At 42.1% G+C, this 17,171-nt stretch overlaps 1 protein-coding gene across 1 annotated transcript in view; it reads left to right on the top strand.

Annotated features, from left to right (window-relative positions):
- Positions 1–16,620, top strand: part of LOC145358604 (calcium/calmodulin-dependent protein kinase type IV-like) — a 156,026-nt gene extending 139,406 nt beyond the window's left edge. Inside the window, exons 8-11 of the mRNA XM_080212798.1 lie at positions 2,111–2,186; positions 4,319–4,445; positions 7,212–7,364; positions 8,614–16,620. Coding sequence (XP_080068924.1) covers positions 2,111–2,186; positions 4,319–4,445; positions 7,212–7,364; positions 8,614–8,760 — 503 coding nt within the window. The 3' untranslated portion in view covers positions 8,761–16,620. The remainder of the gene's footprint in view (positions 1–2,110; positions 2,187–4,318; positions 4,446–7,211; positions 7,365–8,613) is intronic.
- The last annotated feature ends 551 nt before the right edge of the window (positions 16,621–17,171 follow it).

The raw sequence follows: 17,171 nt of genomic DNA, 5'->3' as shown, positions 1-17,171 counted from the left end.
CCTCTGCTCCATCTCTGTATGTCCACACATTTATTCGATAATCCCCCCTAACCTGTACATCTTGAGACACAAAGGGGCAATTTTAATATGGCCAACCTAACCTGCACATCTTTGGAGTGTGGGAGGAAACCGGAGCACCCGGAGGAAACCCATGCAGGCACGGGAGAACGTGCAAACTCCACACAGACGGTCACCCAAGGCAGGAATTGAGTCCTGGTCTCTGGCAGTGTGAAACAGCAAAGCAAACCACTGCTATTTACACCCCCTCCTTACGGACCGTTTGTTTTTCTACTTGTCCCATTACCACTCCCTTTGGCAACAAAAACAGAAAATGCTGGAAAATCTCAGCAGGCCTGACAACATCTGTGGAGAGAGAATAGAGCCAACATTTTGAGTCTGGACGACCCGAAATTTGACTCTATTCTCTCTCCACAGATGCTGTCAGACCTGCTGAGATTTAACAGCATTTTCTATTTTTGTTTCAGATTCCAGCTTCCACACAATATTTTGCTTTTACCACTCCCTTTGTTTTGTGCCATCATATCTTTTCTTATTTAACCCCTCCTGCCCTTCACCCTATCTCAGATCTTCCCTGTCATTTTTCTTCCCACTCTCCCCATTTTCACTTGTTCAGAACCAGTTGGGTGGTACAGTAGCACAGTGGTTAGCACTGCTGCTTCATAGCTCCAGGGGCCTGGGTTCGAATCCCACCTTGGGTCACTGTCTGTGTGGCGTTTGCACGCTATCCCTGTGTCTGCATGGGTTTCCTCCAAAGTGCTTTGGTTTCCTCCCACAGTCCAAAGATGTATGAGCTAGGTTGATTGGCCATTCTAAATTGTTCCTTAGTGTCCTGGGATGCATAGGTTAGAGAGATTAGTGGGTAAATATGTAGGGATAGAGCCTGGGTGGGATTGTGGTTGGTGCAGACTCGATGGGCCAAATGGCCTATTTCTGCAGTGTAGGGGTCTATAATTACATTTCTAACTTTTCCCAGTTCTGATGAAAGTCAGTGACCTGAAACGCTAACTCTGTTTCACTCCACAGATGCTGTCTGACCTGCTGAGTATTTAGTTTATCTTTCGAATTTCCAGCATCTGCGGTATTTTGCTTTGTATTCGTCAGCAGCTGGTAAAGCAAGTTTTTCATCTGCAATAGTCCCCACTATTCCAACAGGGACTAAGTACAGAAAATGCTGTCCAATGTTTCAGATCCGTGACCTTTCATCTGACCTGGGAGTATTTTGAGATGCGCACAGTAGGAAGTCTCACAACACCAGGCTTAAGTCCAACAGGTTTATTTGGAATGAGTGAGACTCACCTGATGAAGGAGCAGCGCTCCAAAAGCTCGTGATTCCAAGTAAACCTGTTGGACTTTAACCTGGTGTTGTGAGACTACTTACTGTGCCCACCCCATCCAATATTGGCACCTCCACATCAAATTTTGAGATGGTACAATGCTTATATAGTTGTTTGAACTGATTCTATTTTCCAATATGCATCTGCTCTAGATCCAGCCTGTTTCACTACCATTTCCTTTTGTCTTGACCCATCATTCTTCCTGTTATTTAATCTCTCCTGCCTTCCAAACTATCTTCCACTTCGTTCTTTCGCCCTTTTCCCTTACTTAAAAACTGTTACATCTTTAAGTACTCCGAGTTTTAATGAAGTGTCAGTAGTTTGTAATGTCAGGGCGGCACGGTGGTTAACACTGCTGCCTTACAGCGCCAACAACCCGAGTTCAATTCCTGGCTTGGCTCACTGTCTGTGTGTGATGTTTGCACGTTCTCCCTGTGTCTATGTGGGTTTCCTTTGGGTGCTCCAGTTTCCTCGCACAATCTGAAAGACGTACTGGTTAGGTCCATTGAACTGAACAGGCACCGGACTGTAGCGACTAGGGAAATTTCACAGTAACTTCATTGCAATGTTAATGTAAGCCTTACCTGTGACTAATAAATAAACTTTTACTTTACTTTAACTCTGGTTCCCACTCCACAGAAGCTGCCCAGCCTGCTGAACCTTTCCACCATTTTCTGTTTTTATTTTTAAAACTTAACAATGTATTCAATGCTTCAGAAATTGATGCTTTTGGACTGTTTTCCCTTTTTTTTCAGCACCTGAGATTCTGCGAGGTTGCACTTATGGGCCAGAGGTGGATATGTGGTCTGTTGGAGTCATAACCTACATCTTGTAAGTACTTCAGACTTACTGATATAGTTAAATGTGCCACGGCTATACTATTGCAAGGAACTCTAGCTACTAATACACAGTATCTTTGTCAAAATTGTGGATGACAAAACCAATAACACAATTTTGATTTGATTTGATTTATTATTACTGTCATATTTATTGGCATACAGTGAAAAGTATTGTTTCTTGCGCGCTATACAGGCAAAGCATACCGTACGTAGAGAAGGAAAGAAGAGAGTGCAGGATGTAGTGTTACAGTTATAGCTAGGGTGTAGAGAAGAGATTGAATTAAAGCATTGTTAGAGAATGTAAAAGAGTTAGAGTGAAGTTTTGGAAGCATAGAATGAGAGTAAAAGTTAGAATTAGAAGATAGGCTGGGCACAGCTTGCTAGAGGTCACCTCGCTCCAGCGTCACCTTGGATCAAACAAAGCAAACCAACTTGGTTTGGGCTCGGTTCCGTGTTGCCACTAATTTAAACTGCTGGCATTATTAGTTGTAGGCAGTTTCTCAGCCGAATTCTTGTAAAACTGATGAGTTACATGCATGCATTGTGGTAACCTGCTGATTAAACCTGTCTTAGTAAATGTGAAAATGAAATGACACTTTTTAAAAGCCACGTGTCTTTTGCAAATTTCTGGTTTTTTTCTGGTTTGTTTTTGTAATATTCTAACTTTGTTAAGGGCTGCGAATTTGAAGCAAAAAGAAAAATGTGTGGCTTGCACGTGTAGATTTAAAATAACAACTACAGTGTTTATTGAGGAGCTGCTGTTTGTACAAAGTAGAAAATGAAATTAAAAAGGATCTGTGAACCAACCCAATGATATCACCATTAAATCATGTGACCATCTCTTAAAGCAGTCATGCAGCCACTTAAATATATAGGTTTTTAACAATTACTACTGTTTTATTTCAGTGTAAATAGGCCAAAATGTGGATAGATACTTCTTGCCTTCACTCTCTTCCATTCTGACTTAAAGAAAAGAAAACACTTTTTGTTAGTTCTTTCTCCTCCGTATAAACCTTGCATGTACCTACCTGAAGCAGACAAGTGCTCATAACTCTTTCTTTCCCATATTTGATACTTGTTCACTCACACAGTAGTGGTGCAGCAGAAGGTGCATCAAATGCTAGTGGTTCATCTTGCCACTCCAAATCACATTTCCATAGGTGAACTTGCAACGTGCCTGCATTGAGGTGACATCAAGTTTTGGGTTGCAACTGAACATTTGTATCGCTGAATGTGCCAGCGGAATGTGGCGTGGTCTATGTACATGGCTTTACCAATTCAGATCCTAACAAGAGATTCCTGCAACCATTGCCAAGTAGATGTGCCAAGGGGTCCACAATAATAAAACAAAGAAAATTACAGCATAGGAATAAGCCCTTCGGCCCCCCAAAGCCTGCACCAACAATGCTGCCCGACTGAACTAAAACTCCCTACCCTTCCGGGGGCCATATCTCTCTATTCCCATCCTATTCATGTATTTGTCAAGACGCCCCTTAAAAGTCACTATTGTACCTGCTTCCACTACCTCCCCCCGCAGCGAGTTCCAGGCACCCACCGCCCTCTGTGTAAAAAACCTGCCTTGTATATCTCCTTCAAACCTTGCCCCTCACACCTTAAATCAATGCCCCTAATAACTGACTTCCGTCCTGGGAAAAAGCGTCTAATTATCCGTTCTGTCCATCAGAAGCTTTTTCCCAGAGAGGAAGCTGGTTACCACTTTGGCAGGTACAGCTGGTCAGGGTAACTTTACTCTTGATCACCACACAGTGCAACTGAAAGTGTGACATGTTATGAATTGGGTGCATCTGAGGACGCATTATGGTTAGTGAGCATTCACATTTCAGAAGGGGTGACGTTGGGTTTGCTGGTACGATTGATGGACAGAAAATTGGGCACAGCTTGTGTCAAAATCTGTCTTTGTTGTGTCACGTTATTCAGCCCAGAAGATGATGATCTGGACTATAAGGTATCGCCTGATCTGTTGCTTGAGTTATAAAAAAGTGTTGTTTTGTGAACAGCGAAACTTACCACAACAAATCAGTGGCCCTAGTTATTGCATTCACATTGGAATTTCACTTTGAATTAAAATATTCCCTATTAGTTATGTTGTGTTATCTTTCCTAGACTCTGTGGGTTTGAACCATTCTTTGATGCAAGAGGTGACCAGTATATGTACAGCAGGATCTTAAACTGTGACTATGAGTTTGTCTCCCCCTGGTGGGACGATGTGTCACTAAATGCAAAGGATCTGGTACGTATTACAGGCACCTGAGGAAGCCCATATGCTATGTGTCTCTAAAACGATAAGCTGACGGTTCATAAATTATGAAACAGGAACTCAAAGAAGGGTTTCAGAGCTGCTGAACACCACGGGTGGGATTTTCTGAGTGTGTTTGCCCCGAAACCGGAAAATCCTGCCCGAGGTCAACAGACCTTTCCATGGTCCGCCCCTCGCCCGCTATGATTTCCGTGGCGGGCGGAATGGGAAAATTTGCCCCCATGAGTGAACTTGAAGTTACCCCTAATAATGAGACGTCCCTGGCTTTTGTTACACTGATATATTGTACAGTTCCGTACATCGCCCATGAGTTAATAACATCTGACAGCTGCACTTTCATTCACACATATTTGCTTTCCTCATCTGAATGCATTAGTGCATGGAGAGTGATTGAGAACAGAAATAGTGACAGATCGTCTCTCTTAGGGCTTTTGAAGTTAATTCATAGAATCCCTACAGTGCAGAAGCAGGCCATTCAGTCTATCAACTCTGCACCAATCCCACCGATACCCCATCCCTTTAACCCCACATATCCATCCTGCTAATCCATATAACCTACACATCTTGGGACGTTAAGGAACAGTATAGCATGGCCAATCCACCTAACTTGCACATCTTTGGACTCTGGGAGGGAAACTGGAGCACCTGGAGGAAACCCATGCAGACACAGGGAGGAATTGCAAACTCCACACAGTCAGTTACCCAAGGCTGGAATTGAACCTAGGTCCCTGGCACTTGAGGCAGCAGTGCTGACTACAGTGCCACCATGCCGCCCCATTGCACTCTTTTTAATACAATGTTTTAAGACTCATTTGATCCCCCTAAGAGGGGTAACTTTGTGTAGTTTTATTAATACAGCTGAAAATAAGTTAATCATAAAAAAAACATTTAAAATAGCCCATCACCTGTGGGTCACCTGATTTTTAATAACGGGATGGATCCAGAGTAATTCTCTGAGTTGCAGATTCGAATCCTACCATGACAAATGGTGAAATTTAATTCAGTAAAAAACTGGTAAAAAGTCCCAGGACAACCATGAAACCATTATTGTAAAAACCCATCTGGTTCACTAATTCATGCTCTTTAGGGAAAGAAATCTGCCGTCCTTACCCAGTCTGGCCTACACGTGACTCCAAATCCACAGCAATGTGGTTGACTCTTCAAGGCCCTCAGGAATGGGCAATAAATGCTGCACCCAGCCAGTGACACCCACATCCCATCAATAAATAAAACATATATTTAAGAGCTTAAGAAATGTCCATTGGCATCCTTCTCTCCGAAAAGAAAAATCTAACTTCAAGGCCTTCCTGAGGTATGGTAATTATTGGAAATACAGGCCATGGTGAATATTTTGATCTGGGCCTGGCCATTCTGGTGAGCAGGGACAGTTTCCATCACAATTTTAAACTAGTACAAAAGATCACAATAGCTATATGCTGGATATAATTCAAACCTGAAATTCTTAATCTTTTCCTTTGGTTTGGTCAGTTTTCGAATTGCTTTGGGTGGAATTGGGTGTTAGCTACTTCTGACTTTTAGACTCATTGTTGTCTAGACCAACAAATTAGTATGTGTAATAACTCCTCAGAGGCGGAAGTCCCTTCACCAGAATTCCTTTATTTATGAGATCCAACAACGCTGTACGGAGTGTTCACAGAATGCAGCCTACATCCGGAGTGCCAGAGGAACTGACACTCCTGTTTAACTCCAGTGCATGGGGCTCCCTGATTGGTCCAAGAGTTGACCCTTAATCAGGGAACTCTTTTTGTCCAACCAAATAAACAAAATCAAATTAACTTAGGGACAACTCAAAAGGGGCAGCTCCCTAAAAGGAGGGGGAACCACTTCAAACAAAAAACAAAGCGGAAAGGAAACATAAAACATCAAATTAAAATGTGATTAAAGGGGTCAATAATACACTCCTGTCCCTGCAGTGCCTTTGAAAACCACATGCTCCCTTCCCAGGGACGCCCGGCCACAAATGTAGCCGTGGTAGAGAGGCAGACAGTCAGGCTGGACGACCTCCTCGATCGCTGGTTGCCCGGACCTGTAGATGGCATGCCTTGTCAAGCCCAGGAGCAGGTTCACAAGGAGGTCCTCCTTCCCTACCTCCCCCTCCACACCGGGTGCCTGTAGATCAGGAGTGAGGGACTGAAGTGGAAGCAAAACATCAACAAAAGGTTTTTGAAGAAACTGAGAAGGTTGTGCAGCCGATAACATAGAACGTAGGTTGACGGACTCCACAAAATTGCAAAAGGGGCACAGGCTTGGGAGCCCGTGAACTGGTACAACCTACAATTATACAGTAGGCCCTTAATCAGGGCGTTCACGTTCAAGCCAACTCCAGTTGCCTGATTAAAGTCGTTACACTATGCTATACTTATTCTATGATCATTGAAGCAAGTCATTTTAAAACATTAAATATCCCACCACAGCATTTCACTGCATTTTGAATCTCTCTGAATTTTCAAACTATTATTTGGCTTCGCTGAATTTTAACTATTTCTCTCCCTTTGGGCACGAAAGAATTAGGTTATAATAAAAGGTTTTTTTAAAAATTGTACCCCCTTGTGACTGAAAAAGAGAACAGCATGCTAACAGAGCTCTGAGGTTTTGACAGAGAAATTTTCAATGTTGAAATGGTCTTTGTTCCAGGCCATGGTGAATAAATAATAATGTTTTGATTCAGGGCCAGTGAAGGTTAGTGCTCCTTCTGAAATGTTGGGTCTTTACTTACAGGTCAGAAAACTGATAGTGCAAGATCCACAGAAACGGCTAACAGTTCATCAGGCCCTGCAGCATCCCTGGGTGACTGGCAAAGCAGCTAATATTGCTCATATGGACAACGCTCAGAAGAAAATGCAAGAATTTAATGCAAGACGCAAGCTTAAAGTGAGTGAATGAACAATAAGCAGGAAGGTGTGCAATAAATTAGACTTTACAGAAAGTTACATTTGCACATATCCATCTTGGATAAATTTCTACCTTAAAGAAAAGTAAAGTAAAAGTTAGAGTTTATTTATTAGTCAAAAGTAGGCTTACCTTCACAGTGCAATTAAGTTACTGTGAAGATTCCCCAGATGCCATATTCTGGTGCCTGTTCAGGTGAAGGGGAATTTAGCTTGGCCCATCAACCTCACCTGCACATCTGTTGGACTGTGGGAGGAAACTGGAACGCCTGCAAGAAACCCACATAGACTCAGGGGGAACATGCAAACTCCACACAGACAGTGATCCAAGCCAGGAATCGAACCCAGGTCCCTACAGCTGTGACACAGCAGTGCCAACCACTGTGCCACCCCTTAAAAGCTTAATGCCCTTACCACATTCAATCTATAATCTGTACAATGATGGCAGTTCTCCCAAATGAATTTTAAGTGCTGCTGCCATTAGGAAAATCAGTGCATTTCCCTTTACCACTGGCGGTGCGGTGGTACAGTGGTTAGCACTGCTGCCTCACGATGCCAGGGACCCGGGTTTGATTCGCAGCTTAGGTCAGTGCCTGTGCAGAGCCTGCATGTTCTCCCTGTGTCTGCGTGGATTTCCTCTAGGTGCTCCAAAAAGACATGCTGGTTAGGTGGATTGTCCATGCTAAATTGTGCCTTAGTGTCCAAAGATTTGTAGGTTAGGGGGATTAGCCATGGTAAATGTGTGGGGTTATGGGGATTGGACCTGGGTAAGGTGAGTCGATGTAGGCTCAATGGGCTGAATGGTCTCCTTCTGCACTTTAGGGAATGTATGGAATTTGGTGCACAGCCAAATCTCCATTCACTGCAGCGGGACGGGAGAATCCCAGCTGCGGGTGAGAATTCTGGCCAGATTTCTTCATTAGTATTATGTAACTGGCATCTAAACCTGATGTATCTGCTGTTGATAATGTTTTGCTTTCATTATACTTTGATGCAACAGTAATATTAAATATTCAGGAGATTAATCTGCAGCCCAGGTGTCCTGACACCTCTTTCACTGGCACCTTATGCCCTTTTCAGAACTGTGTTTCATGCAAATGATTATCTTCTGGCTTACAACTGGAAAGGAACATTAACTAAGTTGTGGCGTACATTTAATTTGGTCTTCCGGTGTAGCCTAGCATCTATTAACAGGTATTGTTATTGAGCTCGTTTTGGTCTTGTTTTGACAGGCAGCTGTGAAGGCTGTAGTAGCCTCGAGCCGATTAGGAAATGCCAGCAACCATACCCACGGCAGTCATGACAGCGCCAAGGGAAGAAGCAATTCCTGTTCCATCCAAGAGCAAAGTCCCAAAAAGGAAAATGGGCAAAAATCATAGCCAAGCCCTTGCAATTAGTTTCCAAAGACTGACTGCTTCATGGAAGATATGCAAAGAATGCTGGCAAGGTTCACTGGCTCAGAACTTTCCTTCCAAAACTAATGGTGATGGCATATTTTGCAACAAAAGAATGATTCCGTAAAGAATGTTCCACATCTTCCTGAGTGGAATATATATGACAGATCCTTAATTCTTGTGTGAAGATGTATATATTTATAGTATTTTATGCAGTAGTACTCAATGTAGACTGATAATAGTATAAAACATTTATCTAGGACCACCGCAGCTTTCCAATACAGAACTTGGCATCTGTATCCAAGCATCCTTTATTCCACTGGTTGAATATAATGTTCACTTTAATTATTTTTGATGACAGGTGCTTTGACTTGGTGGCAAATAGCATTTATTAATCTAAGAGATTTAAAGAATAAAAAAGCCTTTATCACAAAACAATTGGATCAGATGTGAAAGCCCTCAGTGGGTTCGAAGACTTTGGACAGGATTTTATGGCCTCACTCATCCCAAAACCATAAAATACCACCCAAGGTCTACGGGCATTTCCATTATCCATCCCTTGCCCATACCAATTTTGTGGCAGGTGGGGCGGTAAAATTTCAGCAGAAAACAAAAACGGACCAGAGCAAGGGCCATGCAAAATCAACATTACTAAAGGTTTTGCTTATATTCTAGTTACATAGTTACTATAATCTGATCAACGAGACAATAATGTGCAGTGACAATAAATGGGAAAAAAACATTTTAGATATGGGAAATGAAAACAAGAAGTGTTGGAAATCCACATCAGGTCAATAATCACCTGAAAGAGAAAGATTGGCGATTATCGAGTCACGGGGATGACCTAGTGGTATTATCACTAGACTATTAATCCAGAAACTCAGCTGATGTTCTGGGGACCATGGCAGATGGTGGAATTTGAATTCAATTAAAAATATCTAGGAATTGGAAGTCTACTGATGACCATGAAACCATTGTCGATTGTTGGGTAAACTATCTGTTCACTAGGGAAGGAAATCTGCCACCCTTACCTGGTCTGGCTCACATGTGACTCCAGAGCCACAACAATGCGGTTGACTCTCAACTGCTCTGTGAACAAGGGCAATAAATGCTGGCCAGCCAACAATGCCCATGTCCCACAAATGAATACAAAAAAAAGTCCCACCTGTTCTCTCAAGTTACTGGTTACTCCAGCAGTGAACCGATGTCCTTGACAGTATACTGCGGCTGCTCAGTATTTACTTTCATAGTAAATATTTCTCCTAACCACTGACAGACACCTGTCTGTGTGGACTTTGCACATTCTCCCCATGTCTATTGGGTTTCCTCCAGGTGATCTAGTTTCCTCCCACAGTCCAAAGATGTGCGGGTTAGGTGGATTGGCCATGCTAAATTGCCCCTTAGTGTCAGGGGGCTCAGCAGGGTAAATATGAGGGGTTATGGAGATAGGGTCCGGGTGGAATTGCTGTCAGTGCAGACTCGATGGGCCTAATGGCTTCTTTCTGCACTGTTGGGATTCTATGCTTCTATATTTGAAGCCTGGAAATAAACTGCCTTTATCTTAACTTGATAGAAAATTAGCCTGTCTTTCAGGCACTGGCTGTACGTTTCTACATCACGGGCAGGATTTTACGACCTCGCTCATCCCAAAACCAGAAAATCCCTCCCATGATCAATGGAACTTTCCATGACCTGACCCTCGCCCGCTTCTATTCCTGTGGCAGGTGGGACAGTGCAATTCCAGCCGATATTGCCGGAACACCTTATCAGCCTTGTTTCTGTCATCAGCACTCGATTATATTAAAGTAAATTAATAATAAATTTATTTTAAGTGTATTGGACTAACTGACTCCTGACAAAATGAGGCAATTAATTAACAATATCAGTTTGATTTCTCAAAATTGTAATGGTCTTAATTAGCACTTAAACTTAGCAATCAGTAAATGTAACTAATGTGTAAATCTACAGGAATGCAGCGACTGTTAAAACATGGCAATCTCGGAAAGGTGCATGCAGCGAGAGATTGCATACAAGGTCGGATTTTCATTTTAATTTTGAGTTAGAGTGATAGCTTCCTGTATCCGGGACGCTCGGAGCGTGATGTGTTCCAGATTCAGGGATTTTATGGATTTTAGGTCCTGGGTAATTCACTAAGAAGACTTTGGGTGTGATCTTATAGCCTGCTCACACCACGCTCCTGCTTCAGCGAAGACGAAAAATTTAACCAAAAGCCAAATCTCCGTTCACTGCAGGGGGCTGGGAAAATCCTGCTGACCAGAAAATTCTGGCCTTTGATTATTTTTACTGTTCTATTATTTTATATTTTCCCTTTAAATTATTTCACATCACAAACTGGAGAATAGTCAGCTGCTGTACAGGAACAGGCCACGATGTTGAGGCACAGGCTCAGCCATACCTCTTTTAAACTTGTCCCTGCAACTTAAGTTGTTTCAAATAATATAGAATATAATCCCTACAGTGCAGAAAGAGGCTATTTGACCCATCGAGTCTGCAGCGACCACACTCCCATCGGGCCCTATTCCCATAATTCCATGTATTTACCCTGTTAATGCCCCTGACACTAGGGTCAATTTAGCATGGCCAATCAACCTAACCCACACATCTTTGGACTGTTATGGGCCTTTCTTTCAGGAACACCTCTTGCAGACTCATATAACAGGCACCTGTCAATGGACACCTTTCCTGTTCATCCACCGCACCATTTTCATTTTCGTGGCTATCACTCTCATTGTCTTTATTCCTATTCATCACCATGTCGCATATTTCACTATCTGCGAGCTGGAGGTGAGCTGGAGCATTATTGTCAATATTCAGGCAATCCTCAACAGCTTCCTCGTCCAACAACTTGGCTTCTGCACAGGGCAGGCTTTTCACAGATGCTAATAAATCTGGAACATTCCACAGACACATGGAAGGCTGAAAGGACAGGCTTCACCATCACCATTGAGGAACATGGCAACTGGCCACAAGTTGTGGCATCCATTTATCAAAACATCGGGGGTTCATCGGCCCAGTAGTCATAACACTCTAGAGTGCATCTTCCATGTTGAATCCTTTTTCAGATTCATTACATTCCCAAGCCTCTGTTGGATGCAGTGAGCATTTTGCGCATGAATTCAGCCTTGTACCTGGTCTTGAATCCCTGCAGGATGCCTTGATCCGTGGGCTGGATGAGGGAACTGCAGATGGGAGGGCAGATACATTCCAGAAATATTGTCCCTGAAGAGTTCTGCCCCAGGGTGTGCAGCACAATTATCAGGGAATAACATTATCTTGCAACCCTTGGGAAGACCAATAGACCAGCAATGAGCCTTGGGACAGAATGGTCCTTGTAACAATCCTGGAATCATGTACGTTTATTGGCCTTATAAACGACGGGGAAATCTATGATGCCCTTGAAAGACCTAGGAGTGCGACATTTACCATTGACAAGCAACGTGGGTGCCTGCTGTAACTGAATATTCGACACAATCAGAAATTCCTTAGAATCTGTGAATCCCATTGGTGTTTTCATCCACGGTTACATAGGTTTTCCTGGGAACAGACCTCCAATATAAAGAAGTCTCATCAGCATTATACACTTGCCAGAGTGTCAGACCTTCTCCCAATATTATCATGAAAAATTCAACAAAGTATGCCTCAGCAGTTTCGTGGCCAGCTGAAGCCTTTTCACCACACACTTGCAGCGGACGTACATCTGGTGTTTTAATTTGTCACACCATCCCATAGAGTATTCACAAAGTGTTGTTAAGCCTCACTTCTCATGGCTCACTTTCTCTTGGGCCATGATACTAAAGCTATTTAATGGATATTTCTTAGCCTGATACTGCCTGGTCCACTCTAGTAATACTTTGGATGGAATTTTACTGCCGTGTGTGCCCTAATAACGGAAATTCCTACCCGAGATCAATGGTCCAGCAAATCTCTGTCCCATTCACTACAATACCCATGGCAAGCGCGACGGGAAAATTCCGCCTTTTGTCCACACGGGCAGTCTTTTACTGATGGAGGCCGGAACTTTCCGGCTGTTTATGCCGGCAGGATCTTCTGGTCCTGCCAATGGTGCACCCCTGCTGTGTGGGATGGAGTCAATGGGAAATCCCATGGTAATGACATGCTGCTGCCCACTGCAAGAAACACACCGTGGGGTGACCAGAGAATCTTGCCCCAAGTGTTTTCCTATTATCCATTAACTTGGTCACATCACTGTCAATGTAAAATTTACGTAATTCTCCTTTTGTTTCTTCAAGTCATAAATGGTTGATGTGCCAACACCATACCCTTCACTTCATCTTTTCATTGACACAGTCTTGCAGTTGAGGCTGACTCACTGAATGTTTTTAAGGCAAGAATAGATTTTAAAAATTTAACAGTAAAAAACTAAGGGGTATGGTGAGTGGAGCTGAGTCCATGAAAAGATCAGCCATGATCTTATTGAATGGCGGAGCAGGGCTCGAGGGGCCAGATGGCCTACTCCTGCTCCTAGTTCTTATGACCTTCTCTAAGCGCATCAGTAACTCCACTTTCTGCTTAACACTCAGTCACAAGTGTTTCCTCTTGACGCTCCCACCAGCCTTCCTGTTGGTCTCTTCAACATGATGAAGCAGCAAAAACTAGAATTTCAGAAAGATAACTTGTTCAAACAGTCTTCGTGCTATCTGCTGTCACCAAAATGAGCAAGAGCTCGAATTACAAGATCACACTTATTCAATCAGTGTTTGAACTGTGTGACCACAAAAAATAAAGCAGGAGCCCTAAGAAGTCTGCGCACCATTTTAGCATTGCTGTAAAATAATGCCACCACTAAGCATAGCTGGTTTTTGGATCCTTCTGGGTTTTGAGATGCCAGAGAAGGTGTCTTGTATCTGTTGTTTAACCTTAGGCATGTTTGAAATTGAATGTTTTGCATACAATTTTTTTTATAAATGTGTATTTCTTATAGTGTTCAGTCTGATGCTCAATGAAACCCATGTCTTATAACTCTGTATAATATGTTGAAACTTAGTTTAGGAAACAAATGATTGGGCTATATTTTACCTGCCCCCCCAGGTGTGTTTTGGGCTGGGCAGGACCTAAAATAGTGCGGGTGCCGACACCATCACCTTTCCATCCACCCCAATATTCGCCCCATATTACTAGGGGTGGGCAGTGCCAAAATCGGGAACCTGCCCATAATATTCAAATGGTCGATTAAGTTTGTAACCAAGACAATTGACTCCGATGATACGCTGTTCGCGCCATGAAATGTGTGCAGTAGGCAGTCACCTGGGAGTAGGCAGCCCGGCTTTAACAAAAATAAGTTCATCAGACATCTGGAAGGAATTGAGCAGGGTGTTTGATCTTTTAGGCTGCCCATTGCTGATTACGGAAAGGCTAAATGGGCTCCCCCTCCCTTTCCTACCCACTTGCAGCCTTAAATTATCCTCTCCCCCGCTCACCTTCCTGGCCTGACTAACCCTCCCTGCCTAAGACCCCCACTTGACTTGCTCTCGGGATCCATGGACCTTCTGTGTTCTTGCAGCCTCAATGGCAGCCAATGACCTGCTCTTGCTGCTGCCTGGACCGATGGACCTGCCGTTCAATCCAATTGGCCAAAATCTCCAAAGGGTGGGACTTCCCCAGAAAGGAAAAAACAGTTTGATTTGATTTGATTTATTATTGTCACATGTATTGGGATACATGTGTATTGTTTCTTGCACACTATACAGACAAAGCATACCGTACATAGAGAGGGAAAGGAGAGAGCGCGGAATGTAGTGCACCAAATCTGTTAAAGATTGAATTAAAGCATTGTTAGAGAGTTTAAAAAAGTTAGAATTAAGTTTTAGAAGCATAGAACATGAGTAAAGATAGAATTAGAAAGTATGCTGGGCACAGCTTGCAAGAGATCGCCCTGCCCCAGCGCCATCTTGGAAAAGTTCAGACCGGTATTCTTATTTCCCCATTTTACTGTTTTTTCCTTCTGGGTCCTATCCAATGAGGGACAGAAGTATCACTTGGCCCACATTTAGCCTTTCCGCAATGCTTTATGCTTGTGGGGCAGGTCATTCCCCCTCCCACCCCACACTTATTACTCAACCCATTATGATAACTTATGGGATATCATTTATGTTCCATTTATATTAGCCATATTGTTGGGTTAGTCAAATGACATATAAATCATATTACATAGAGCTTCATAATCTAATGTTTATACATGCAGTGCATGGGGGTTTTGCAGGGAAGTGGGGAGAAGAGGAGAGAAAAAATAATCTCCCTTTGTATATGTGCTGACTGGTACATTAGCAGTACCATCTGTAGGATCAGAAATAATTATCTGGGCTAAAATGTAGGTGATGCTTGTGCATACAATGAATGTGTCCATGCATACTCAATGCACTAGTGAAAATTCACCCCAAGCCTTTGCCTTAAAATATAGTAGAATTCATAGGTTACACTTTGATAATATCAGACATGCAGCTTATGTCCTAAAATGCCAGGATTCTCAAGAGTATATTTTTCACAAATTCTGGAAATCTGGTGGCGCACAAGTGAGCTACAAGTTCCATTAAATGTCACAAAGCACATCAAAGCCATCAAAACCTCAAAAGGCTGAAAAAAAATCCTACAAATGTAACTAAAGCATGGAGACGTTTGGAAGGAATAACTGTTAACTTAAGGGGAAATAGTATTCAACTAATTTGCAAAGTAATCCTAATTATTAGCAAATGCTATGGAATTTTTCTGGTTTTCTGAATCTCTTCCCCCTGAAGTTACGGTGGACGAACTGGGGAACCCCTGCAAAAATTTACAACGGTGGGAATATATTCAAATTCAGTAAGGTATGCCTCCCCTTAAAAAAAATGTATGTCTTTTATGCAAAAACAGGTAGTTAATGTAAATAATTAGAAAAACGCCAAACTGTCTGGTATTAGTAGACGCTATTGATAGGTGAAAATATTCACTTTTATATGTAGAATGCTTTATAAATTCCACAACTATGCCTTTGGTTATTATACAAATGGTTGCAATGTATTTCTTCTCAACTAGATAAACTGCCAATATGTAAGAAATTGATTTTCTAAGTGTAATAACTGTTGTATTTTAGGCAAAATGGAAATAGTGTGATAAAGATTTGTTATAATTTTTGTCAAATAGGTTATTCTCTATTATTGTGCCACGTAAAGCATGACATAAAACTATAAACAGAAAATGTAAGATGAATTTCAAATTATCTGTAGGATTTCAAAGGATGATATATCTACAAATCTCATTTTTGACATACCATATATATATTTATAATCAACTAAACGGCTTTTTAACTGAGAATGATCTATATGGCATTGTGCATTACTTAAGTGTCCATTACGCAAGACTTTCCAGTATATTGTGTGGAAGATAAATATATCTTGTGTACAGCAATCTTTTTACTGCAATCTTTAGGCAATATGCACTTGATTGTATCCTACAGTAACTCTGTTTCATTTAGTAAGGAGCAGTATTTTTGACGATAAAACAGTTCCACAAATACACAAAATGCAGCTGAAAAATTGTTAAATGTTTTACACTGAATAGAGCAAATTGCAAGACTACAATCGTGCTTCAAATATTCCTTTGTTTCAGAGGCTTTCTGTTACAGTTGGTGTCCATTTTATTGATCATACCTTTTTCTGAAGTGTCTATTTTTATTCCATGATCATGCAAGGTATCTGCTTAGTCGAAGGACGCCAGATACTGGGCTCTGTTTCATTGTATGGTAAATGGATCAGGAGCCAAACCATAATTTTAAGATGCAGCGACATGGAAGCAGCTACAAATGTTATTATGTTATCTATACTCGTAAATAAAAACTACAAAATCCAAAAATAAAACCTCTTATGACTCTGAATTTATTTACAGCTGCACATGGTAAAAAAGAAGCTATTTTAGATTAGCAGATTATAACATTTTTCCAAGGATCAGTTGACATTGAATTACAGTTCATAAAGGTTATTTGTCTAATATAACTATTAGGGAATATAGGTGGAATTTTCTCATTCCACCTGCCAAGGGAATTGTAGCAAGCGGATTGGGGATGCAGACCATGGAAAGGTCCATTGACCTTAGAACATAGAACATTACAGTGCAGAACAGGCCCTTCGGCCCACGATGTTGCGCCAACCAATTAAAAAAGCAATGACCCTCTAACCTAAACCAATCCCTTTCCATCCATAAACCTATCCACGGATCTCTTAAACGCCCCCAAACTAGGCGCATTTACAACTGCAGCAGGCAGGGCATTCCAATCACTCACCACCCTCTGGGTAAAGAACCCACCTCTGACATCCGTCCTATAACTACCACCCCTTAATTTAAAGCTTTGCCCCCTCGTGCTAGCTTTCTCCATCTGAGGAAAA

This window comes from Carcharhinus amblyrhynchos, chromosome 26 (assembly GCF_965287045.1).
Source record: "Carcharhinus amblyrhynchos chromosome 26, sCarAmb.v2.hapA, whole genome shotgun sequence".
Taxonomy (NCBI): domain Eukaryota; kingdom Metazoa; phylum Chordata; class Chondrichthyes; order Carcharhiniformes; family Carcharhinidae; genus Carcharhinus; species Carcharhinus amblyrhynchos.
The sequence above is the reverse complement of the archived record's forward strand: the minus strand, read 5'-3'. Positions and strand labels throughout refer to the sequence as shown.